This window comes from Cydia splendana, chromosome 12, assembly GCF_910591565.1.
Source record: "Cydia splendana chromosome 12, ilCydSple1.2, whole genome shotgun sequence".
Taxonomy (NCBI): Eukaryota; Metazoa; Arthropoda; class Insecta; order Lepidoptera; family Tortricidae; genus Cydia; species Cydia splendana.
This window is the reverse complement of record NC_085971.1, coordinates 538,924-565,780: the sequence shown is the minus strand read 5'-3', so window position 1 is coordinate 565,780 and position 26,857 is coordinate 538,924. Positions and strand designations below refer to the sequence as shown.

Sequence of the window (26,857 nt, the reverse complement as noted above, 5' to 3'; positions counted from 1 at the left end):
TATTTTTTTCAAAATTTTAGACCTAGTAGTTTCGGAGATAAGGGGGGGGAATGGTAATTTTTTGCCTATTTTCTTGAATAACTTCTAAACTGTTGATACGAAAATTATAAAAAAAAATTATTTGAAATCCTTACAATAAGCTCTTTCATTTGATATGTAACATGATATAGTTTGAAAAATTTTTTTGTTCATTTTTTCATTTACCCCCCAAAAGTGGCCCCCATGTTTAAAATTCATTTGTTTACGTTACATGTCCGTATTCGGGTCACAAACTTACATATGTGTACCAAATTTCAACTTGATTGGTCCAGTACTGCCGTGCTAACAACATATGCAGTAATCACAGTTGAAAAGTCATGCAATTGTTTATCTTGTTCTCTTTGAATAAGTTCTTTATTTAAACGATGTTTTTCATGCAAGTACTGCACGTACGATAAGCAGGGCAGAGTAGTTCCGGAGAAAATCGGCTGTGACAGACGGACAGACAGACAGACAGACAGACAGACAGACAGACAGACGCACGAGTGATCCTATAAGGGTTCCGTTTTTTCCTTTTGAGGTACGGAACCCTAAAAAACGGGCCAAGTCCTACCAAATCATAATATGTAAGTCACGCACATTGTCGCACATGTCACAGACGAGGCCCAAAAGTCACGAAAAATTTTACTTTTGTGAATATCTGCCGCCTTTGCCGTTGATCCGTTCGTTAATTTCGAGGAGCAACTCGCCCTTAAATTTCCATTAAACCCATATGAAATTTTACATAAAGAAAGATCCAATTTATCCTTAAAGGTCACAAGAATCTCATCACATTACCCATGGAAGTTAAAGCGCCCGTTAAAAATGTGGACACAATTTCACGCGCTAATTGTCCCTCTGTCTCTCTTCACGTGTAAATCTACATTCATGACTTCCCAAACTAATCCCAACCTTACTTTCTTTAAAATAAGGTGTATCTTGTTCTGATTTGATGTGGTTCTTAGAGCTATTTTAGCCGATGTCGTATTTAGTCGTCCCATTGCTCACAAGACGATATTGCAAGGATTATGCAAACGTTATTTGAATATGTATGGAGTTACCTAAGCGTTGTTATGCTATTTTAAACAACATGACATTCGTCACAAGTGAAGGCAGTGAATATTTCTAAATGACTCGTCTTTCTGCGAGACCACGGGGACAATGCCGTCCTCGAAACGTTGGAGGTAATACAAGTCCCGTTAAAGTAAATAATAAACTTGTGTTTTGACCCGTGTAATAATACAAAATCAAAATCAATGACTATATTCAACATTCTAGCCACGAAACGCCAGTGTTCCTTTGTTTCTCGGTTTCCCATCACACCTAAAAAAACACGTTTGCATTGGAAATTCAAACTCGATATGCAGCGCCAGCGAAATTGAATCAAAGGGCAAAAGGCCTCAAAGCGAATAATCTATTTAAACCACATGCACATACTGTCTTTCAAAGCAAGGTTTCAGGTGAGTAAAACGAGATGTACCTGCTATACTAGAAGCCAAAACTATGGAGGTAATAATTACAAAGTACAATAAACCAAACCCCGTTAACAATGTTGCACAAATAGAAGATCAGCGCTGACTTTCGAGTCAGCATTATGCTGAGGCGGACAAATTTCATGGTAAACTGTATAGTTCAAGTTTTAAGTTTATGTGTTATCATGTATTTTTTTTTATCATGTAGTTAATGATACCCATCCGCGTAAAGGGGAAAGTGTACAAAACCGCTGTCAGACCAGCAATGTTATATGGTGCAGAATGTTGGCCTCTCAAGAAGCAACAATCCGACCAACTTCACGTCGCTGAAATGCGAATGCTTAGGTGGTCTGCAGGACTGACACTCATGGACAAAGTGCCGAACCGTTACATAAGAGGCTTGTTCAAAATAAGACCCATACAGGACAAGCTAACGGAAACACGACTCCGATGGTACGGTCATGTCATGAGAAGGCCGGAGGACCACAATCCACATGACTAGAAAGGTACTAAAGTTTATGAAAGGACCGAAAAAGAGTGGACGACCCCTGTAAGTCGTTACATGGATGTCCGTAGTTAAGAAAGACCTAACTAGAGAATAAGAATATAGACCCAACGACGACCCGGAACAGATATAACTGGAGAAAATTGATTAGGAGAGCCGACCCCAAATAAAAGTGGGATAAGGCCGAAAGAAGAAGAAGAAGTGTTATCATGTAATTATAACTTAAGTTTATCATGATTAAATGCAATGATGACATAATGAAAACGGATTGTATCGCGTTTAATGAATTTATAATAGACGCGTACATTTATGTACAACCTACATTTAAATGATACGCGATACAATCCGTTTCCATAATTTAATTTCATGAGTGACTATTTAAGTGCAATGATTTCTGATTTTTGATTCAATTCATTGAAAATTAGGGTTGGCAAAACTATCTACCCTCGGGAACCCTAACGTCATGACTGTTGAACTTCGCCCAAGTAAAATTGTAATTAAGTAGGTATGCTAGTTTTAAGGTATTTGTTTATCTATGGGTCATTGTTGACAATAACACCCAGAAATCAGCATATCAAATAAAGTCACCGAGCCAGAGAACGATAAAGGCCTCAACGTAGGCGTGAACTGTGATTACGCCTTCCGAAAATACCGACAGCGACATTAGCGCAACGTTTAGAGACCGGAACCCATCAAGCAAGGGTAGGGACGGGCTATGGGCACATTCATGGGAACATTCCGCACCAGGAACATTCCTGGTCCATGTCCGATGCAAGGAAACATTCTCTAAAGTGGGGAAAATGTAACATCTTGATCATCCTCGCGTTGTCCCGGCTTTTTGCCACAGAAGCTCAGGAAAGTTTATGCCACTTTTTTCTCATGGAAGCCTGAGGTCTACTTGGTAACTAGTAGTCTCAAGAATTGACGTAGCGAATTGAAAATTGGGTTCACGAAAGCGACTGCTATCTGACTTTCCAACTCAGAGGGGAACTAGGCCTTATTGGGATTAGTCCGACTTCTTGTTTTCCTTCACCGAAAAGCGACTGGTAAATATTTCATAGGTACGAGCCGGGGTTTGAAACCGTAATCTCCAGTTTGAAAGTCATACGCTCTTACCGCTAGGCTAGACTAGTTTCTTGTAAATAAATAAACAATTATGACTCAAAACATTTTCCATTCCTGTATTTTCATAATTATAATTCAAATCCGAGATAACACTAGGAAGATGAAGGCATTGGTAAATCAGACACAATGGAAATACTTTCAGAACGATTTTGTTCCTTTTGGAGATAGCCTGCTTAAAGTCTGAGTAAGGAATATTCCTAGGACGATAACATCACCAAGCACGCGATGAAACCGCGAACAAACAGACGACCCAACAAGTCATCCGGAAAATAGTGTCCGGCCGTTTCCGAACCCATCACCTACCTTAATTAGAGCCGACATAACCTAAAAACAACGCGATTCAGTGACCATTCGTCAACCTTATTTTAATGACAATAAAGACTACCAATCGTCAGTTAAATATGTTGCTATCACGTATCTATTTACGTTGGAATTGGCGCGCCATTTCGACGCAATAATTCGAACGTATCGTATCACGCTTCATTTCGCCAATGCTAAAAACGGAATTACCCAAAAACATGGCGGAAAGGTCAATAACGAAATAATTACTCAGGCGATTAAACTCGTCCCCAATTGTTTCGCCTTTGGACAATATTGCATTTATGAAAATAACAGCGAGTGCTGTCCCACTTTAGAGTACAATATAGTTAAAAGCTATTTTAATGAATCCATTTGGTATTAAACCGCCTTTTATGTCGGTGTGGGACGCGAAAGCGCAGAACACACGTAACGCAATGTCGATGCGGAGTATGGCGATCCGCGGTACAACACCCCTAGATACATATACATATACAAATAAATTAATAGTAATTACCTACAACGCTTTCGGAGGAGCCCGATTTGGGCCTGGTGCTCTTAAAGACCTTTAAGTAGTATTTTGAGCTCGTTGACAATGAATTAATTTTATGTATTTGTGTTCTAACCAGGTTTTGATTAAATTAGATATAATAACTTTCACCAGGTGATCTGACCTCCTAGCATAACTTTATGGCACGCATTTCAACGGAGTGGTCATTAACAGGGGTTCCCCTCTGTTGAAAATAGGCGGCCAATGGTCAACCACATGTCAACCACATGTATGGACTGACGTTTATCTGACATGGCTATGTTTGCGTTACGTATACTTACATTTGATGTGCCCCTCCCCCGCAAAAACGGCAGACTATTTTGTACCGAAAATTATAGACATGGCGTCTCCGTTGGGTATATCCTCTAAGATTTCGCCTTGAAAAATCGTGAGTTGTGCATAAGCAAAGGCCTTATTATTAGTTTCAACAGCGCCACTCCGTGTGTTCTGTCCCATAGAGCACCATCCACGACATTTCTACAATAACTCATGCAGTTGCGGTATCTCTGTTTATAACTATCAAGTTAAAACAAAGGAAAGGACCTATCTATAAATTGGCTGCTTTGTTGTGGTTGTTACTACATTATTGAGTTCGATTGTGTCGTCCCCGATAAGATTTATTGAGAATATTGACGCTCTTGTTTTGTGCTCCTATTTGCCTTTTACTTGTATTTTCCTGCGCTAAAAAGGATAAACAGATTTATATTAGATGATTATAATTAGATTGCTTCTGAGTAATCTTCCTAAATGTAAATTATTTAGATCGGAAAACTGGGTGTTCTGTTACAAAAATAACTATTAATTAAGAAATACGTAATCCCATTTTACCTTCTCTGCATGAAACGATGAAATATAGAAAGGATCCGGCTTACCTTAAACTTCTTTTGATAAAAGTTCCATTTCAACAGCAGTAAGATATGTGTGCTTCGAATTTCACACCTAAACGAAATGGCACTATACAGCTCCGTATATTATGCGGTAACTCTATATAATCGTCAAAAGTTGACATTTGATAAATCAGTGATAACAAAACATATGACTTCCCAACTATGTATAACTCTCTATTACAATAAATTTTCTTTGGTAGCGCTATTTACCACTGAAGCCAAATATGTAGCAATACCAGAACTAGCAGAAGTTTCTATCATCACTAGTTACAAATACTCAACATAGAAAACCAAACACACAGGATAATTTATGTTTGTTTTATATCCAAACCAATATTTTTTTAAACCCATAGGTGGTCTATTTACATACCTAATTACCATTTTTTTTTAAAACCCCTTATTTGAGTAATTTGTATACCTACGTATTACCTTTACCTTTTGCGACCAAACTAATCGGGTGGTACCAACCTCTAGCTATTCCAAATTCCAAATTACTTCTTTTCAAACCAAAAGATTTTTTTCATATTTTACGATATTTTTATATTTTATGATTCCAAAATTTTATTTATAAACCTGTATTTTGAATACCATGAAACCATTTGGGACCAAACTAATCGGGTGGTAACAACCCATCAGCTATCATCTTCAGCCTCTTGGCCTCTTCTTTCGCTTTCTTCTCCGCTTCCTTCTTCTCCTGTTCCTCCTTCTCTTCTTGAGCCTTCTTTATAGCCAAGGCGGCCAGAGTCTTCTGGTCTAGCTTGAAGTAGTTTATTGGTTCCTTATTCGCTCTCTCGTCCTGGAAGTGAAGTGTTAAGTTATTAGGTGTTAAAAGGGCCGACCGCGTCTGGAACACTACGCTAGCTGCACTCTAAAACATTGCTGATGTTGGCAAAAATAACGCCAGACTCAAATGGAATTGGGCCGGCCACGTCTATCGTATGCATCGGAATATGTGGGATAAACCAAATGAATGCCGTGGCGTGGCGTGGGCGGGGTAAGCCCAGATGGAGATAAATAGGGAGACCATTTTGACGCCTTGCTTTGACAGCCATTGTAAGCCTGGAAGAAGCACAAAATCGAAAGTTGTGGAGAACCAATGGAGAGGCCTTGGCAAGTAGTGTAGTGAGACACTCAAAAATAAAATTTAACGTTTCATTGCTCATGGGTCTCATGACTCATAACATACTGCTCCAACCGTTTTCGGTGAGTTTTTTTAATCCATTCAGCACTAATCACGGTGACGCGCTGTCGTAACGCCTCTAACTACAATGCATTTTCGCTACGTAGGTGATATCGACTACGACGTGGCGCTACGATCGTAGCTTAGCATGCAATTAGGCCGGGCCAACTTTTATTTTAATTTTTTAAGTTTTTATTTATAATTTTCCCCTTTGAATGTTGTAGCTCCAATCCGATACATACAATGCAATGTATCTCAGTAAGTACCAAAATCATTAAGATCAATTTTAAACATACCTTAGCGTTCATATTTTCAATAAACTTGACATAATTGAACCCTCCGGACATCACGTCGTAAGTTTTGTCTTTCATCGCCAGTTTGACCCAGTCTACAAACTCTTCTTCCGAAAACGGTTCCCCCCAGGTAAACAGCTCTGTTTTAAGAACATCTAAGGCACAGAACCCTGTAGAATAGAACAGAAATAAATAATAAATAAATAAATATTATAGCACAATTTACATAGAACGACCTAGTTGTGAGACTTGTGAGTAGCAGACGACGATAATTAAAGGCTACAAATATAATGACCACCAAAAAATACTTTGGTACCCTAAATAAAAAAATCATGCTTACCAAAAAAAATTACTGACCACCAAAAAACTAAGGCCTAAAAATACAAAAGTACCACCGTTTTAATTACGACTGCACTTCAAATTGTATTCAAATACCAAATATATTGAATGATCACCAAAAATCATTAATGATCACCAAATCTTGAAGACCAAATTAATGCGATATTTTCACCTAAATAAACCACTATGATTACCAAAAAATGTATACATACTACCAAATAAAGTAAACTGATGCCAAAATTACTAGCCCCTCCCGCTCAACCCCCCGTACCCCGCACCGAATACCCACCTAACCTAACCCACATTTCTAGTGGCATTTCGTTATGCTACTAGAAAAGTAAGTTAACCTGCTATCAATTAATAATTGTTTTAATTTTGGTGATCATTCATTATTTTAGGGTGGTAAAATAGATTTTTTTGGTATTAAATTTTACTAAATCTGGTGATCAGTTAAATAGCAGCCGTAATTAAATATAAAACCGGCCAAGTGCGAGTCGGACTCGCGCACGAAGGGTCCCGTACCATTACGCAAAGAACGGAAAAAAAGTCCCACTTAATTATTTATTTGATTTTGTTTTTAGTATTTGTTGTTATAGCGGCTGAACAGAAATACATCATCTGTGAAAATTTCAACTGTCTAGCTATCACGGTTCATGAGATACAGCCTGGTGACAGACGGACGGACGGACGGACAGCGGAGTGTCTTCTGCCGACTAGACTAGGAGGCCGTTAACATATTTTTACCTGTTTCGTCCTCATCCTGTCCCAAAGTCTGCATGGCTTTGGTCACCACATGCTCGATGTCGTCCCCCCACTTGAGCTTGGCTTCGATCATGAAGTACCACTCGTGAAGCTCCACCGTGTCCACCAGGTCGTCTTCGAGGAACAGGCGGAACATCTCCTTAACTTCCTCGGTTTTGGGGTTGAAGCCCAGCTTTCTTAGCATTAGTGGGATGAGCTTTAGTGGTATCTGTGAAATATTTGTTTAAGAATAATAAAAGATTTCGAAAAGGTTCTAATTATTGTACCTTTATATTATAGCGTGTGTGTGTGTGCTAGGCCTCGCAGCATAGCCTTCATATATAATTAATTATATTTACTCATTTTAAGTAGGTAATTAAACGTTTATTTTTGAACCAAGTTGTGTCATTCAATCAACGCCCCCTATTACATCACATGGCGACCCTGCCAGCGTGCAGCCTTCTGAGGTACTGGCAACGCACCCCATCGCAATACGAGTAGGTATAACAAACCTAACCTGCAAAAATGTAACTCGTTAACGTAATAATAACATAGCGAGTTCTATGTAGATTGATTTGAGTAAGATTGACCCACAAAAATAATAAGAAATAAATTAAATGTTTATTTACTTTCACAATAATCATCTTAAAGTTAGTGATTGGAACCTCGTTTTATGCCTTAGTATAGCGCCTGTGCCAGCTGTATAGGTTCCGCTTTCTTATCTGAAGAATGTTAAATAAACCCATACCTAATTTTTTTTCAATTTCGTCATTAACTAGGCTCCAGGAGTTTCATTATGTGACACTTATAAAAATATTTGTTTACCTAGGTTATATTGCTTTTTCTAGGTTCAGAGAATCCGGTAGGTGATTGATAACAAATAACAAGTATAACTTGATATACAAAATATGAGGTTAATGAGGGCTGGTGGAGTGAAAAAAGTGCACCTTATATTACCTTTAGCTCGAATCTATGTATAACATGAACCCTAAAAAGCTCCTCAATTAAAAACTCTCACCGTACCTAAGCACAAACTCGTGCGTCTCGGTCGACTTAAGCATAAATTATAAAGCGGCACGTGTCCATAAATTAAGCAGATACATTGACAGTGATTAGAAGGCTGCCAGTAATGATTTTACGTTAATTATCTTTTACATATAAAAGCAAACGAGATAGGAATTGAGTACATAATTTTCTCGGAGCTTGGAAGTTGGGAACGAGATAAAAGTTGAACAATTTTGGTTTCACGGTAAGTACCTAGTCTGGTCTGATTAGTCAAGCCGTTTCAAAGTCTTCAAATTAGATGGTGTGGTTAACAGTAAGTACTAATTTGACTTTGGGAACATATAATTCATAAAGAAAATCAAATTAAACTTGGTTTAACTCACATGTTTTAGTCACACGTGCCGCACGAGCGGAAGGCTTCTGGAAGCCTTTGAATTTTCAAGCACTAAAAGTGCTTAGGATCTGAAGGCCTACCGCCAACATCGAAAAATTGAAAATTCTTATGTACCTCTCTATCGCTCTTACTCATTCGAACGACAGAGAGGCAGATAACGTTTTTCGATTATTCGATGTAGGCGGTAGATCCTCAGTTCACGTTGACCGCGTCGCGTAGGCTCTCCAAAACACGTTGCGCGAGTGACTAAAAACATGCGACTTAAGTATAAACTATTAAATTAAAAAACACGTGAGAAGGGTAATGATCCCCGCTTGGGGTCTTAGCTGCTCCAACAAGTTTCCATAGCCATACAGGCTGGGAACGCTGCCAGAATAATGTGAACTTGTGGGCCAGGGCCAGGCCTGGTACAGGTTGCGGATGCGCATTCGTTTATAAGATGTTTTGACAAAGCTCGTTGCAGAAATTATGGTTTGTGTTAGTGTTAATGTAGAATAGAATATCACGTGGTGGATTACCTTTTTGGTTCATTCTGAAATCCAATATAAAGCAAAGAAGAGTCTGAGCGTTATTTGTTTTACAAGGGGGCAAAATTGTTATTTAATTTCTGGTGCTTATATCGATACCCGAGTAAGCGAAAGACTCTAAAAGTTCACCACGAGCGTAACGATACGCTGTTAATATATTAAGTTTAATTTATCTTCTATGTGCAATTAAATAGTCCCCCAACAGCATTCATTCTTTGAAATGATGAATACCTTTTCCAAGTTATCTTCATCATGTGCCTTAAACATTTCCTTGTACCTCACGATGTCCTCTGGCGTGAAGCAAGCCGGCGGCGGGGGGATCTTCTTCGGCTTCGGCGGAGGCCCCGTGGCCATCATCGCCGCTGCAGCTGCCTTCCCCGCTGCCTTCGCCGCCATCTTCGGGTCTAGTTTGCCCTTTTTTGGTCCCATTGTGTGCTTTTATACTTTTATGATTTAATTAATTAAAAGTAAAGTTTACGTATGCGAATTTCAGCTGAAAACAAACACACTTAAGGGCATTTCTGTTTAAAGTACCAACAATTTTCATTTTGATTTATACAAGTAGGTACGAGATATTTTAAATTAGCCAGATGCCCTTTGGCTAATGAAAATATAGCAAGGAAACCGAAGGCATACCCCTTGATTGGAACCTCAGTTTGCAATAATCGTAGTGCCTGCGTCGTAGGTCGGGGTTATGATACAAAAAGAAACCCGGGGTGTTTCTTTAGGGTGCAACCAGGAAACCACTGAAATTAGGAAGAAGAGGAGAGTTCGCTCATTCTTTTTTGGATCAGAGCCCACTTGTATACACGGAGTTAGTTGACACTGTCATGGTATCCTTAATCTCCGTTATGCCATAAAACTTAAACATAGGATTTGCTTGTGGGAATGGGGAATCAATACTATATGTATTTACAACAAACATTAACGTACTTAAATTTAAATGAATGTTTGCAAGCTAAGATGTTTAGATTGGCTAATGCAAATTTGTTGCATTCGCCATGTTTTGATTGATTTGACAATATTTGTGACAGTTACGTGCATGGTATAATAATATACTCCGCCTGGTACTCTATTCCGAGATTCGCGTATGACCTAACTGACACGGGCCTACGTCATCATGCTGTTTACAGGTTCTCAAACTTTAAAATGTGGGAGAATTTTAACCAACGGTGAAAATTATTTTAACGGCATTAATTTTAAGTTATTCATGTAGAAACATAGTAAAATAAAACAAATCTAATGTATTAAATTAAACTTTATTTATCTATACAAGACAAACGTTTAAAAAACTAATTCACAGTTACACATTAATTACCAAGCTTACGACGTGAAAAGTTTGGAAAACACTGCGACTGCTGACACTGAGCGAGAAGGAAATAACAATTAACACGCGTTCGACAAGGATGACGGTCAGGGCATGAAGTTATCTAGATCCGAATTGTCAAATGTTACAGCGCTATCCTGTGTTGCCAGTAATGTAAACAGAATTACCCGAACGTCTGAAATTTCTTTCGTGAATCGGAAGATATTGCTAACGAATAATTAAAAATGACGTGTTATTGTAAAATTTAAGATAAAATACATTATAAATGAAAATTATAAAATTATAAAGAAATATTTTAACTTATTAACCATAGCTATAATGTACCCATGTAACATGTTATGTTGAAATAAAGTGGCAATGTTATTGTGACGTAGGCCCGTGTCACTCTGGGAATAGAAGACCATGTTTTATTAGACCATGGTTACGTGTTAAAAATCACTGCAAATACACTACCTAGGGAAGGGACCTCTAGAATACCTTCCATAGCACTACGACCTACGACGCACTAAATATTCTACATGTTACACTCATATTATACTTAAGTACTTTACTCTTCGATCCCATCATATATTACATAAGGTGTATTCGGGTATTACCGAATGTCGGATAATTCCGAAATTCAGATGAAAATCACCCTTAATTCCATCATAATAAAAGTCTCTTTTCGGAATTATCCGACAGTTTTCGACATTCGGAATTACCCGAGTAAACTTTACTTACTTATTACATACGTATTGTGGTATTATATGCAGCAAGCATGAAAATAATATAATTCTGTGAATAAGCATGAAAATAATCCCTTGCTTCTGAACTTTAAATGTCTTCAATTGGAATACATTAAATTATACAGCAACATTTTTTTAATTATTTTAGCTCATTAAAAAAAAAATATCGAGTAACAATCGTTATTAAGTAACTAGTTATAACGACGTTTTTTTTCTTCAATTTCTGAACGCGTACCTAACGAAATGACGCCAATTTTGACAGTTGTTTCGACGAATTTTGCCACTGCCATTCCGCGTTAGTTAAGGTTTACTGAAAGTGTTCTGAAAATAGTTGTTTTTACATTAATATTACTGTTTTTATAGCATAAGTAAAATGGTTGCGCGAGTGGCGGGCGTTTTCGACGAGAACCTAACGGGCGAGATTGCAAATTCAAAGATTTTGGTAGTGGGCGCCGGTGGTATAGGATGCGAGATTTTGAAGAATCTCGTGCTGACTGGCTTTCCTTACATTGAAATTGTATGAATGGAGTATTTTGTCTTATTTGTTTACGTTCAATTGTGGTATTTAACTACTAATATTCTTTATTTTTAGATTGATCTTGACACCATCGACGTAAGCAATTTGAATAGGCAGTTTCTGTTTCACAAAGAACACGTTGGTAAATCAAAGGCGCAGGTCGCGAAAGACAGCGCTCTGAGCTTCAACCCTAATGTGAACATCATCGCACACCACGACAGCGTCATCAGGTTAGTACTTGTGTATACATAACAATTATAACCTTAAAATGCCGTATAAATAAAAATAAAAGGTAAACAGGTTTGGTGGAATCAGTTCTATGTATAAAAACAATGGTGAATAATCCTTGAAAATTAATATATGAAAAGTTTCAACAGTTTTCAATTCCATGACTCTGTTTTTTATGATTCTATTTTTTGGCTAATCAATACAAGGTTCCTCATGGGCACATTGTATAACTAATTAGCTCTGATCACTAATCAGTGAAAAATACGTGGTACCGGCCATTGTGTAAAAATATTACTTTTCTCATTCCAGCAATGACTATGGCGTCAGCTACTTCAAGCAGTTCAACATTGTGATGAATGCTCTGGACAACCGCGTGGCCCGCAACCATGTCAACCGCATGTGTCTAGCTGCCAATGTGCCACTGGTGGAGACCGGGACCGCTGGATATGCTGGACAGGTAAGTTATTATATTTAAAACACTTCTCTTCTTACACTTACCTATTACTGAAGAAAGTTCCTTGAGAAAGGTTGTAAAAAAAATTAAAAGTATGCTGCTTCTTTTGCAGTTGTCTTAACTGCAACTTAAAACTGACTTACGCAGTTAAAATTGATTGAGTATTTCCCTTCTAGCAAAAATATATAATGCTATTTTGAGTTAATACAATATTTTAGCATCAACTAAGATGATACTAATCCTGGATACAAAAACACCGCTAAATTGTGTTTGTCACTAAAAAACAAACTGTTCCTGTCAGTATTAGGGTTGGCAATGCACATGTAACACCTCTGGAGTAGCGGCCGTTCATAGGCTACAGTGATTGCTTACAATCAGGCGGGCCGTATGTTTGTTCTACCACTGGTATAAAAACAACAAACTGTTAACATATATTACAATAGTGTGAAAATGTTGGGCCATGAAAGGTCACATTTTTGTATCAAGCATAGGCGTCACAAACCTGGTTTCACCGAAATCGAAAAAACCGGCTAAACCAGGTTTACAGCCAATTGCAAAAACCGGGTTTTCACTTTGATAAAACCGGCTTTTTCGAGTTTTTCGATTTTACAGTTTTATATAAGTACATTATTTTGAAAAGCAAATAAAAAAAAAACATAACATACACACTAATTGTATAAATAAACAGCTTTTTAGTCTCCAACGTTATATCTATTTGCGCAGTTTTGCAGATAGGCTGCTTAGATGCTCCTTGAAATTGAGGCTTCAATCCAGGATGCTTCGAGGATTTAGGAAGGAAGTTGTGTTGGACAAGATTGCCCCTGAATTTTACTCTCAGTTCCTTGTTGGCCAGTTTGTTACACAGGTGAAAGCAGGAAACCTCGGTCTTGGAAGTACTGGGGCACAAACGCCACCGAGAGAAATACTCATCTAACAGATCCAGGTCCTTTTCCGGGGTATTTTGTCCTATTTCCAAGCTGTCTTATTGTGTCACATACAAGGGCCAGGTCATCAGCATAAGCAAACTTCCGCAAGGTGGTGTTAGGCAGGCTACGACTCAACCATCGCTATTTTCAGACCTATGACAACTAATACTAGGCGGTATTGAGAGTGTCGAAAATCCGCTAGCATGTACCGCTCGGAGGCCACTGAGGTACCATCTATTGCTCTCGTTGTGAAGACTAGGTCCGGGTTGTGGTCACTTCTCCATCGAGCTGATTTGAACGTTACTTTGCCTTTGTTAAAAACGACTAAAACAGTGTTGTTCCTATCTGCCCAGTCCCTGAGCGCCTTCCCGTTGGCGTCAGATTTCCTATATCCCCTGGTATTGTGTATATGTTGTGAAAGAATTAATATTAAAGCATTGATCGTAAAAATAATTGCTTATTTTACAAATTATAGGTACGTAAAATCGAAATCACCGAAAAAACCGGAAAACCGGTTTACCTGTTTCACAAAAACCGAAAAGCCGGTTTGCTAAAATACGCACGGTTTTGTGACCCCTAATCAAGCATAATCATTATTTAAATACAACTATATCTTTTCTCTCTGCACTTCAAACAGTGGTTATAGGTCTCATAAAACTTTACAATCCACTACACTACACTTAATCCCAACAGCTTTAGGTTAATAGAAGTGTTTACATAAATAACAAACAATTTGTTAATCAGCAAAAATTTGCCTTTACCTACTTTAGAATTGTCTAATTCTTCATTTCAGGTGGAACTCATAAAAAAAGGTCTAACCCAGTGCTACGAGTGCCAGCCCAAAGCTCCTCAGAAGACCTTCCCGGGTTGCACAATCCGCAACACTCCCTCGGAGCCCATCCACTGCATAGTGTGGGCCAAGCATCTCTTCAACCAGCTGTTTGGAGAGGAGGACCCAGATCAGGATGTGAGCCCGGACACCGCAGACCCTGAAGCGGCAGGTGTGTAGCATTACCAACATTGTTAGCTATAGAGACAACTGAAAGCTCTGTAGAAGTTTTCACATCTCCAACACTCCCTCGGAACCCATCTACTGCATCCAAGATATTCTCCAAATTTGTTTAAAAGATAATATGTTTTTTGTTCAATCTCAGGAGATGCGGGCTCGTCAGCCCTCACATCGGAAGGCACGACGGCTGGCAACGTGGAACGCAAAAGCACCAGAGCATGGGCCGCTGAAACCAACTATGATCCAGAGAAACTGTTCTCCAAGCTCTTTGGGGATGACATCAGATACCTGCTGTCTATGGAGAATCTTTGGAAGAAACGCAGGTCAGTCTGTCACTGTTTAGTCATTTTATTTGTCTTTGCTGTCATACAATCAGCCAGAATGCAAGAGCTGAGACCAACAGGTGCAGATCAGAAGCCTATCTAATGAAATAGCTATACTGCAGAAAAACTACGAGGCAAATTGTCTATAAAGAAAATATCTTCAATGCAAAATGTCTGTGTAAAAAAAATGTAAATAAAGCAGAAATGAGTGAAGGAGACCCACTAACTTAAGAAGTATTTGGACTAAAGCGTTAAATGAATGTAATATGGCAAAATTAACGTGAATTGACGTGTTGATGACGATAAACAGTTGTAAATGTGTGTTCCCCGCAGGCCGCCCGTGCCACTCTCCTGGGACAACCTGCCCGGCAAGGACAACCCGCCAGCGCAGCACTCCGGCTTGCCCGACCAGCGCGTGTGGTCGTTGCACGAGTGTGCACAGGTAAACTTTCCATTTATTCCTTTTTTTTAATTATAAGCTTGATTGTATGAAGCTCGGACACATCGCCTCCTGCTCCAGCGTGTACCTGCGGCCCAAGGTCAACCATCGCGGGCAACTGTTCGTGCCCGAGAAAAGTAAGTAGTGTAGCGACAAGACGAGCTCCATAAAGATCATGAATCCTCTGACCGCGAAAGACGTCGACGCGCGCGCGTACAGCTCAATATCAACCTTCGTGCATTCCTAAAATAACGCGGCGCATACGGTAGGTGTGTCGTTGAAATGGGTTAGTTTTGTAATGTTCATTGAAAAGTAGCATAAATAATCCTTTTGTGCCTTTTTTTAGTAAAAGTTTCCAAGTTTCCTTTGTACACAATTCGACGCTCGCGAGCCTAAAAGCCCTGTAAAAAGTTAAGATTGCGCCAATGACAATAGCCCCAATACCTAGTTTCGGTCTACACTAATTTATCTAAAGGCCCGTCTCGATATCGCGCGGCGGCCGCGCGAGCATTGTTCGACCGCGGCACACCTGTATTTTGGCTCGCGAGCCAATTTCGGCACCATCTTGAACTTATGCGCGTCGGCCGCGCGCGGCAGGCGATCCGACGATCGACCACATCGTCATATATCACAAAAATAGGGGATATTACTGCAATGTTCTGCCGCCAGAGTGCAGCACTACCGACTCAGTAAATTCATAGACTAACTTATACATAATGTGCCTTAAACTGTTTTTTGACAAGTTTTCACAGACAATAAAATATGACATTAATGCATCAAGGCGGTTTGTTAACAAGGGCCTACCGGTAAACGCGAAAATCGAAATTTAGTTATCTGCCTCTTTATCGCTCGGATATGCAAGAGTGATAGACAGATTAGATAACGAATATTCGATTTTCTTGTTTCGCGGTAGGCCATGTGTCAATGTGGTTTGTTTACTGTATGTGCCACAAAGGTGCCACCTACGCAGAGCTTTGCCTAATATTCCCTATTAATTAATTATTCGGAACGAAGTATAGCCAAATAGAAAAATGATCTGTTGCGATAATCACTACATTTACTGTTCCATAGAAACTGTTTAGTGCCGTATAATTTAATTAAAGTACGACATTTTTCGTTATACATGTATGCTGCCGCGCGAGCCAACTGAAATATATACACACCCGTCCCAACTGCGCGCGAACATTCCTTTGCCGCGCGTCGAAACACCGACGATGAATCTCGCCCGGTATCCTGCGCGCGCGAGGCAATGTTCGATAGCTTGCCGAGCGATATGGAGACGGGCCTTAAGGTGTATTGTGACTCTCACTTAAAAAAGTTAGAAAAATGTTCTAGCATGAGTTTTTAACTAGGCTTTTCTGTGCAGGTATTCGCAGCGAGCTGCAAAGCCCTACAAGCCGAGCTGGCCTCCCGGCCGGCCGGAGACCACCTGGTGTGGGACAAGGACGAGAAGAGCGCCATGGACTTCGTGACCGCCTGCGCCAACGTCAGGGCTCACATCTTCAACATTCCCACCAAGAGCCGGTTTGAGATCAAATGTAAGTGTCCTAAGCTTTACAGTCTGATCTAGCCTTCCAAAACCACATATCAAGTGTGAGTCTCTCCAGGTGTCCTAGGGTTTACACTCAAACCTTGCCACCCAAATTTAATGACTAACGTATTAATTGTTGACATTTCAAGAGTTTTATTTAGGTAATTTGGGCCCTACATGCAGACCTAGTCTCCGGGCCATGATCATACATTTAGGTTGATGGAACAAAGTTATTAAATTACATATTAAACTTTGCCAAATTCTTTGTATGGTAAAACAATAAAGGCCAAAAATTTTACTTATCGGGTCGACGGTAGATAACCTTTCTTTGTCTATGTTCTTAACGAATCCTATTCTCCATTGTTACAGCAATGGCCGGTAACATAATCCCGGCCATAGCCACGGCCAACGCCATCGTGGCCGGCCTGGCCGTGCTGCGAGCGCAGGCCGTGCTGGCCGGACACATCGCCTCCTGCTGCAGCGTGTACCTGCGGCCCAAGGTCAACCATCGCGGCCAACTGTTCGTGCCCGAGAAAAGTAAGTAGTGTAGCGATGGTAACACCGGAACCGGTAGGTCTCCACGGGCTTTGGTAACCGCTTACTATCAGGCGGGCCGGATTATTTTTGGCCACTGACGTGGTGGAAAAAAACACGTTATAATAAGAAAACGCAAGTTTTATGAACGCTATAAATGTCTATCTGTCAAAACAACAGCCAAAGGACTAAATGTGCGTCCCTAAAAACAGTAATCAATCATCGTTGTTTAACACGTGCAACCGATGCACACGTGTATCATCTGACTATACTAAGACTAAGTCCTACTTAAATGGTAGAATACAAAGGGTCGATGTGAATGGACAGCGATCACCTGGGTCATTGGTCTCTATGGGTGTACCACAGGGGTCAATATTGGGGCCTTTCCTGTTCCTTATCTACATAAATGACTTGCCATTCCTTGTTAAGACCCACCATGATATAGTATTGTTTGCAGACGACACCTCACTTATTTTCAAAGTCAAACGACAGCAACAAGCTTACAATGATGTAAACAATGCCATTTCAAAAGTAGTAAATTGGTTCAATGTTAATAATTTATTGTTAAATGAGAAAAAGACTAAATGTATTAAGTTTGTCACTAGTAGTAACGTAAGGCATGTGCAAACAAGTGTCATTGTGAAGGATGAGGAATTGGAATTAGTTGATAGTACAGTTTTTCTTGGTATAACTTTAGATTCTAAACTCCAGTGGGGTCCCCATATTGCTACTCTTTCGAATAGACTGAGCTCTGCAGCTTTTGCAGTGAGCAAAATCCGTCAGTTAACTGACGTGAAAACAGCTCGATTAGTATATTTTAGTTACTTCCATAGCATTATGGCATATGGTATTTTACTGTGGGGCGGTGCTTCAGAGATAAATACCATTTTTGTTCTGCAGAAGAGGGCTATTCGAGCAATATACAAAATGAACCATAGAGACTCACTTAGAGATAAATTTAAGGAAATTGACATAATGACAGTGCACTGTCAATACATTTATGAGAATATTCTGTATGTACATAAAAATATTGTAAATTTTAGGAAAAATTGTGAAATTCATAATATTAATACTAGAAATAAACATAAGCTCGCAGTGCCCTTCACTCGGCTCCATAAAATTAAAAAATCATTCATGGGTAATTGTGTAAGATTTTATAATAAACTTCCAAACCATATTACTGAATTATCTATTAATAAATTTAAGAATTATGTAAAGCGTAAACTTATTTCTAAAGCTTATTATACCACACAAGACTACATGAATGATATTACAACGTGGGATTAATTGTTATTCGAAATGATTATTTATTTATTAGGTACATTTGATTATTGATGAGGAAATGGATATTCCGATGTAAGTAATACTATCTACTTCTTTTGTTACTTATGCTTTTTTTTGACATTTAGATTTTATTCTAGAAATTCTAGACTAGTATTTTTTTATACAATCTTTTTAATGTTTGACGATTCTTTTGTGAAATTCTTAGTGTTAAATTTGATATGTATAATAATCCAATTTTATTATGGAATAATATTAACATCAATAAATTGCTCTGATAATTAGATTAAGATTAATTACGATTCATAAGAGCTTGTTGCTAGGCCTACATGAATAAAGTATATTTTTGATTGATTGATTGATATAACGCGTATAAACGATTTGAGGAACAACTTTAAATAAGCACGTCGGAATTATGAATATACCAAATAAACTTATTACTATTAAGAGTCACACAAACTGCACCAAAAAGCCGCTCGAAGTTATGTATCAAAATCAAAATCAAAAATCAAAATTATACTTTATTCATGTAGGCCTAGCAACAAGCTCTTATGAATCGTAATTAATCTTAATCTAATTATCAGAGCAATTTATTGATGTTAATATTATTCCATAATAAAATTGGATTATTATACATATCAAATTTAACACTAAGAATTTCACAAAAGAATCGTCAAACATTAAAAAGATTGTATAAAAAAATACTAGTCTAGAATTTCTAGAATAAAATCTAAATGTCAAAAAAAAGCATAAGTAACAAAAGAAGTAGATAGTATTACATCGGAATATCCATTTCCTCATCAATAATCAAATGTACCTAATAAATAAATAATCATTTCGAATAACAATTAATCCCACGTTGTAATATCATTCATGTAGTCTTGTGTGGTATAATAAGCTTTAGAAATAAGTTTACGCTTTACATAATTCTTAAATTTATTAATAGATAATTCAGTAATATGGTTTGGAAGTTTATTATAAAATCTTACACAATTACCCATGAATGATTTTTTAATTTTATGGAGCCGAGTGAAGGGCACTGCGAGCTTATGTTTATTTCTAGTATTAATATTATGAATTTCACAATTTTTCCTAAAATTTACAATATTTTTATGTACATACAGAATATTCTCATAAATGTATTGACAGTGCACTGTCATTATGTCAATTTCCTTAAATTTATCTCTAAGTGAGTCTCTATGGTTCATTTTGTATATTGCTCGAATAGCCCTCTTCTGCAGAACAAAAATGGTATTTATCTCTGAAGCACCGCCCCACAGTAAAATACCATATGCCATAATGCTATGGAAGTAACTAAAATATACTAATCGAGCTGTTTTCACGTCAGTTAACTGACGGATTTTGCTCACTGCAAAAGCTGCAGAGCTCAGTCTATTCGAAAGAGTAGCAATATGGGGACCCCACTGGAGTTTAGAATCTAAAGTTATACCAAGAAAAACTGTACTATCAACTAATTCCAATTCCTCATCCTTCACAATGACACTTGTTTGCACATGCCTTACGTTACTACTAGTGACAAACTTAATACATTTAGTCTTTTTCTCATTTAACAATAAATTATTAACATTGAACCAATTTACTACTTTTGAAATGACATTGTTTACATCATTGCAAGCTTGTTGCTGTCGTTTGACTTTGAAAATAAGTGAGGTGTCGTCTGCAAACAATACTATATCATGGTGGGTCTTAACAAGGAATGGCAAGTCATTTATGTAGATAAGGAACAGGAAAGGCCCCAATATTGACCCCTGTGGTACACCCATAGAGACCAATGACCCAGGTGATCGCTGTCCATTCACATCGACCCTTTGTATTCTACCATTTAAGTAGGACTTAAGTAAATTCAGTGCCGATCCTCTAACTCCGTAATAATGAAGTTTCCTGATTAATGTTTCATGACAAACACAGTCGAAGGCCTTAGATAAATCACAGAAGACACCTAAAGCATCTCGTGACTCCTCCCAGGCATCGAAAATATGCTTAATTAGCTCAACACCGGCATCGGTTGTTGAGCGACCCCGTGTAAAACCAAACTGCTTATTATGCATCAAATTATTAACGTTAAAATGTCGTACTAATTGAGAAAGAACTAATTTTTCAAAAATCTTGCTAAATGTTGGTAGCACAGATATCGGTCTAAAGTTAGTGGGGTCAGAGCTGCTACCAGATTTAAATAAAGGAATTACTTTACTATGTTTCATTAGATCAGGAAACTCGCCGCAATCAACACTGTTGTTAAATATAACTACCAAGTCAAGCGCTACAATTTCAACTAAGGATTTGACAGCATGGACAGAGACTCCCCAGAGGTCATTAGTTTTTTTGACATTAATTGATTTAAACGCCTTTATTACATCTGAGGTACAAACATGTTCAAAATGAAGGTCTCCACAACACTCTGGAGCGTTATGTTTTAATAATGTAACAGCAGATGAGGGTGATGAATTTAAATCCTTAGTTGTGGATTCTGTAGCTACTTCTAAATTGGAATCTATAATTTTGTTATCAATGTTTAGTTTAAGCTCTTTAATTGTGTGTTTAGAGCGACCAGTCTCCACATTTATAACTTTCCAGGTTGCTTTAACAATGTCGGAACTACTTTTTATTTTCTGACTTAGATAATTTCGCTTAGCTATATGACAATCTACTTTAAACTTCTTCGAATACTCCTTCACATGTTCTTTAAATTCATCACTCTGATTAAACCGCCGTTCCTCATATAAGGCATACAGTTCACGTCTTCTTTGATGACGATTATATCTCATCAAAAAACCGGTCAAGTGCGAGTCGGACTCCGTACATAAGTCCGACTCACGCTTGACTGCACATTTCTAATAGGTTTTCCTGTCACCTATAGGTAAAGTACTATTTTGTGTATTTTTTCAAAATTTTAGACCCAGTAGTTTCAGAGATAAAGGGGGGGAATGGTCGGACAGACAGACAGACGCACGGTACGGAACCCTAAAAAGGACATGTTAACACTTTCGCAACCAGGCAAAATTTCAAACAATACCCCAGAAACCGACAGTACTCGCTAGTCGGGCAACGACGTGCAACTCAATGCCGCACGCCGCGAACCCGCTAGTCGGGCAAGCGGCGGACGCTCAGGGCTGTGCCAAGTAACTTTCGTATAAGTACGTGGATATAAAATTAAATCTGCTGTCTCATCTGTTTAGGCTCCCCGTTTTATCAATTATCACAATGCATTCAGTGGGGCAGTAGGAAATGAATAAAATCACACAAAGCCAAATCATCAACATTTATTAATATTGCACATCACAAACCATTACGGAATGGCTCCGATTGTAATTTTACACCGAGACCGCGTTGAAAAAAAACCCGGGTCGCAAACTTCAAATAGATAAGGGATGGTAAACAACATCTCCAGGGTTAAGTGTATGATCACAGTAACTACATTCTTTTGTCAAAGAAGTTGCGACTTTATTGTATGTGTACGAACGTACTAATTATCGTAACTATTCAAAGCTACTTGTTACGTTTTGCTTCCACGCAGTTGCAGTGCAGTGCTGTTTTATGATGACTGACCTATTGTCTTTTTCTGAGAACTGCCGCTTAGAAGTTAGAATGTTGTTAGGTACTTAGTTGAATTTCTTGGTTTATTTTTCTCCGAATTTTGTTTCACAAAAATCATCCTATGAGTACTCATGAAATAGATGTATACTTACTAAATATTCGTAAACACAAATTAGGTTGTACGATTTACGAAAATTCTAACTCCTATTGATACATACCCGTGTATGCAATTTCACGTAACCAACTAATAAGAATTTTTATTTTGTAATCGCATTAGGTAAAGTAAATAAAAATACAAAGTGAAGTAATAAAATATAATAATCAACTGTACCAACTTTTCGACCACATAATAATCAGAAGACTTACAGTTTTTTCTGTTAGTGGCAGTGGCAGCCCTGAGGTAGTGAAGATGCAATGCTTGCCCGCCTGTCGGGCACTTCGGCGTCGCGTGTAGGTTTATAGCTCTTGCCCGACTAGCGGGTATGCCGGCATCTGAGTAAAGTTTACGAGTGCCCGAGAGTCGGGTACGCGGTGTCGAATGTGTTAAATTACACGACACTAGGCATGAACATTTAAACTTACTTGAATGTTCATTGTCATCATGTTGTTTCAGAATGTCGTTTTAAATGATAGCACAACCTAGCTTGTATAGCGTTGGCAAGGATAGCGTGACTCTTAACACTGGTCGATGGTACATCGTTCCCCTTTCAATCGCAAGTAGCGGTAACATAATTGGAGTAATTAGTCATGGTTAATCTACCATGATGAGTAATTGTCCGTCCACGGCGATAAATTAACTATTATACACCTTATTGTAAACACATAAGGTGCACCGAGGGCCAAAGTTGACGATATATGTATTATGTATTGTGCAACATGTTGTGAGCACGTAATATGGGTTATGCTGGATAGAAAACATTTAATTGGTGTTACAACTATTACATGGTATCGATAATTTATATCACGCACAATTCTTACTATTTTGTTACGTACATAATTATAGGCTAGAAAACATTAGAACATGGGTTGAAACGATAAAAGTGTACTAGTTTTCAGCTCAATCTGACATTGGCAAGTGGTAGAATACCCTAACATGATTTTTGGACCAACACAAAATTGACAAAATATATGAAGTGACGCTAAATAAAAGCGTGCGAAAATGATACTATTGTAAATAATGTTTGTTTGCTGAGAATGTAACTAACAAACTTCCGAAAACGTAACGTGAATACTTTTTTGTTTATTTTTCTTTTAATATGTCAGTTTTCTTAGGATCATAGACGCACACAACTTCCACCACCCATTCCTTACGTTTATTTGTTTCAGCTCTAACTCCTCCCAATCCAAAATGCTACGTGTGCGCCCCCAAGCCCGAAGTAGCGCTCGCCTGCAACATCAAGCAGCTCACCCTCAAGGACCTCAACACGGCCTTCAAGGAGGGCCTCAACATGCAAGCTCCCGACGCCACCGTTGAGGGCAAGGGTTTAGTCGTACTTTCATCAGAACCTGGCGAAACTGACCACAACAACGATAAAACGCTTGAGGAAATCGGTCTGAGCGACGGCTGTGCTTTACTCGTAGATGATTTCCTACAAAATTATGAGGTTAGAGTGAGATTACAACAGGAAGATGAAGAAAAAGCTTGGCGCGTTGTCACGCAAGCCGATGAACCGATGCCCGCGCCTAAGGAAAAAGAAAAAGAGAAAGCTAACGGATCGAATGGGTCTGAACCTAAGCCTGGCCCGTCGACTTCAAGAAAGGATGACAGTGACAGTGACATGGAGATTATTGATGAGGATGATGACGGGGAACCAGCAGTGAAGCCGCCGAAACGCAGGCGCGTGGAGGTCAGCGATGAGGTGGTGGAGCTGTGCTAGTGGAATAATGTAGTTGGAAACAACTTGGTACGATTTAAAAATGTATGACGCTTGGTTTCTGAGATCGCGGCGGGGTAGCTGCTTACAAAAGCAAAGGATTTGGAATTTCAAGTCACTAAAATAAAGTCTCATCTTGTGAAAGTTATAAGTTTCGCAAATTCCTACATAGTTAGATGTATTACAGTATAAAAGGATATTATAAATTTCTTGATGGTGTAATGTTTGTTGAAGATTAAATATTTAAAAGATTAGCAACAGATTGTAACAGACTGTTAACGTCAAAAGTGTTCTTGAAAGCAATACATCTTTCGTAATATGTTCAACTTCATGATGTACAACCTTAGTGTTAATTTTTAGTATTCTCCTATATGAAGATTCGTATTTGTAAGTGTAAGATGTAAGAACAAACATAATTTAAGATCTGTAAGATGTTTTTAAAAATCTCTCAAATAAATTTGCAAAATATGATTTGATTTTTATTTTGAATTATACCAACATTATACTTAGTATTTTCCTATGATCCCTATAAAATATATTTAAGCATAATCTGAATTCGTTTTTAATTTTTTTTAGCCTAGTTTAGTGACCCATGGACAAAACAAGGTTGTTAACTATAAAGAAAAGAAATACTTGTAATTAAACTCTATGTATTACTTATATACCTATAAAATATAATTACCATTAATTACATTTATATTAGCATAAATTCATTTATTGCATTACAATATGAACACAAGGGCCTAAATCTGACTTTAATTGCTAAACAACATTTATAGAGGTAAATGTACATGCTTCAAGCACTTTAATGAAAGAGCACCAAAGTGTATTTAAAATAAATGCAATTGTATCCAAAAATAAAGTACATGGAAAATATTATTAAGGCCCAATATCATAACATTCATAACAATGCCTTTAGAACATGATTATGGTTATAAAACAGGAAACTGACAGAATTATGTAAACAAATGCATAATACAATGTAAGTACACTCATGGATGTTTGATGACATAATAAGTTAGTAACATTAAACACTATCTTAGTCTTAACTATTATAGAAATAGAGTACAATACTCAGTGGGAATTTCCATGCCTGAAATTATAACAACTACAAGCTATTGTTAAATAGTTGACACATAGACCCATTGGCATTTTATTAGAAAGATATTACCACCTATTGTGGCCTATTACATTTTGGTGTTTTACTTCTCATCAAGAGTATTTAAACACAATGAGGTTGAGATTAACATTAGAGTTCCTACACCCACCACCTATGCTTCACAAGAACTTCATGGTACCATAACATTGTAAATAATAGTGAGAAGTGGGTTAAATTTAATATTTTATTACAGATAGAAAACTAGACATGCAAGGGTAAAAAAGTTTGTAAAAACAGTGACAGCCTTATCATACTAGGTATGTATAGCATGTCTAAATCTATGCAGTTCTTAATTAATTTCTCTATAAATTCACAAGGCATAGTTGGCCGACACATATCAAGCATCAAGTGACAAAAAATGAATTAATTAACGGCTGGTCCACTGGGAGTGAAATGAAGAGTTTCTATCTTCATAAATACATAGCAAGGAGGTTTCACTCCAATAAATCTAAGACATCACACTGTAAATGAAAACTATACTTTATAATTTATTTACTTCTCTGGAAGCATTCCATATTCTATAAGAAAGCGCTCCACATCAGTGGCAAAGAAATCATTACCCAACTCTGTGACCAGTTGGACAAAATTACCAATAATTTGGCCGCCTTTGTACACCAGCAATGCCGGAACACCATCAATGCGGAAATGTCGACTTAGCCCTGTGATGTCCACAGAAATGCGACAGAACTTGATCTCCGGGTAATCTGCAGCCAAAATGTTAAGGCACCCATCCATAGTTCTGCAAGCGATTGAACTGTTGTTGTAGATGTGAATGATAACTGCCACTTTAGGGTCCTCCTTGTCAATAGAGTTCAGAAATTCATCTTGAGTCTTAAGAGTGATGACCTTACCAAATTTAGGTGTTTTCTTCATTTGAGCCATAAGTTCCTGCATCCGTTGCTTTTGATACTTTAGCAGAAAATCTTCGTCCAATAATTCATTCAGCTCATCCTCGAGAACCTCAAGTTCTTTGTCCTTCTTCTCTTCGCGTTCTGGCTTCACAGTTAAAGTTAGTTTCTTAGCCAAAGCGATACGTTCTTTTTCGAGTTCTTTCCGATTTTCAGCTTCTAGCTGTTTGAAGCGCCTCCAATCCTCCAGGACACCTTTAGGGCCCGTGTTGCTCGCGGACCCCGACCAACTGTTGATGGGTGGCGGCTCGGGCGCTTCCGCTTTAGGAGGATTACCTTCCTCATCACCGCTCCTGCTGTCCTCATCATCAGAGCCTTCATCTTCGCTGCTACTGCAGTAATTGTGCAGCTTCTCACCCAATATTTTATCGTCCAAAGTAGCCATGGTGAAATTTAATTACAACGCAAGTTTAACACAACAAAACTCTCACACCAATTTTATTAATACTGACTGGACGTGACGAGGAAAACAACAAGATTATAACGGGCAATGAGTAAAAGGAAAATGAATTGTTCAATTCAACAGCCACTACACAAAGCACGCGCTAAACTGTTTGTATTTGTAATTTTTCACAGCCAGCGTTTGGTTTTTTTTCCGTTTTCAACGCATCAATCAACGCAACGCTCTTTCTCCCCACTCTTTTCTCATTAATTCAATTAAATTAAAACAAGACAACGTTTTAATTAGGGGCTCAAATAAATCAAAACTGTACTAGCCTATTTGAGACTCTATG

The 26,857-nt window shown here is 38.2% G+C and overlaps 3 protein-coding genes across 3 annotated transcripts; 1 reads left to right on the top strand and 2 right to left on the bottom strand.

Annotated features, from left to right (window-relative positions):
- Positions 1-5,219: 5,219 nt before the first annotated feature.
- On the bottom strand, positions 5,220-10,374 carry LOC134795751 (uncharacterized). The gene is made up of 5 exons (XM_063767688.1): positions 10,267-10,374; positions 9,565-9,826; positions 7,411-7,636; positions 6,331-6,497; positions 5,220-5,650 (listed from the first exon to the last, which is right to left on the bottom strand). Exons 2-5 carry the CDS (start codon positions 9,760-9,762, stop codon positions 5,465-5,467), a joined length of 777 nt encoding a protein of 258 aa, XP_063623758.1. The 5' UTR covers positions 9,763-9,826; positions 10,267-10,374; the 3' UTR covers positions 5,220-5,464.
- Positions 10,375-11,646: 1,272 nt separating this feature from the next.
- LOC134795298 (SUMO-activating enzyme subunit 2) lies at positions 11,647-24,527 on the top strand. Its single transcript, XM_063767110.1, has 9 exons — positions 11,647-11,902; positions 11,978-12,132; positions 12,440-12,587; positions 14,304-14,511; positions 14,665-14,842; positions 15,176-15,284; positions 16,648-16,819; positions 17,182-17,349; positions 23,509-24,527. Exons 1-9 carry the CDS (start codon positions 11,759-11,761, stop codon positions 24,057-24,059), a joined length of 1,833 nt encoding a protein of 610 aa, XP_063623180.1. The 5' UTR covers positions 11,647-11,758; the 3' UTR covers positions 24,060-24,527.
- Positions 24,528-24,689: 162 nt separating this feature from the next.
- LOC134795320 (phosducin-like protein) lies at positions 24,690-26,725 on the bottom strand. The gene has a single exon (XM_063767140.1). It carries the CDS (start codon positions 26,506-26,508, stop codon positions 25,708-25,710), a length of 801 nt encoding a protein of 266 aa, XP_063623210.1. The 5' UTR covers positions 26,509-26,725; the 3' UTR covers positions 24,690-25,707.
- Between the last annotated feature and the right edge of the window lie 132 nt (positions 26,726-26,857).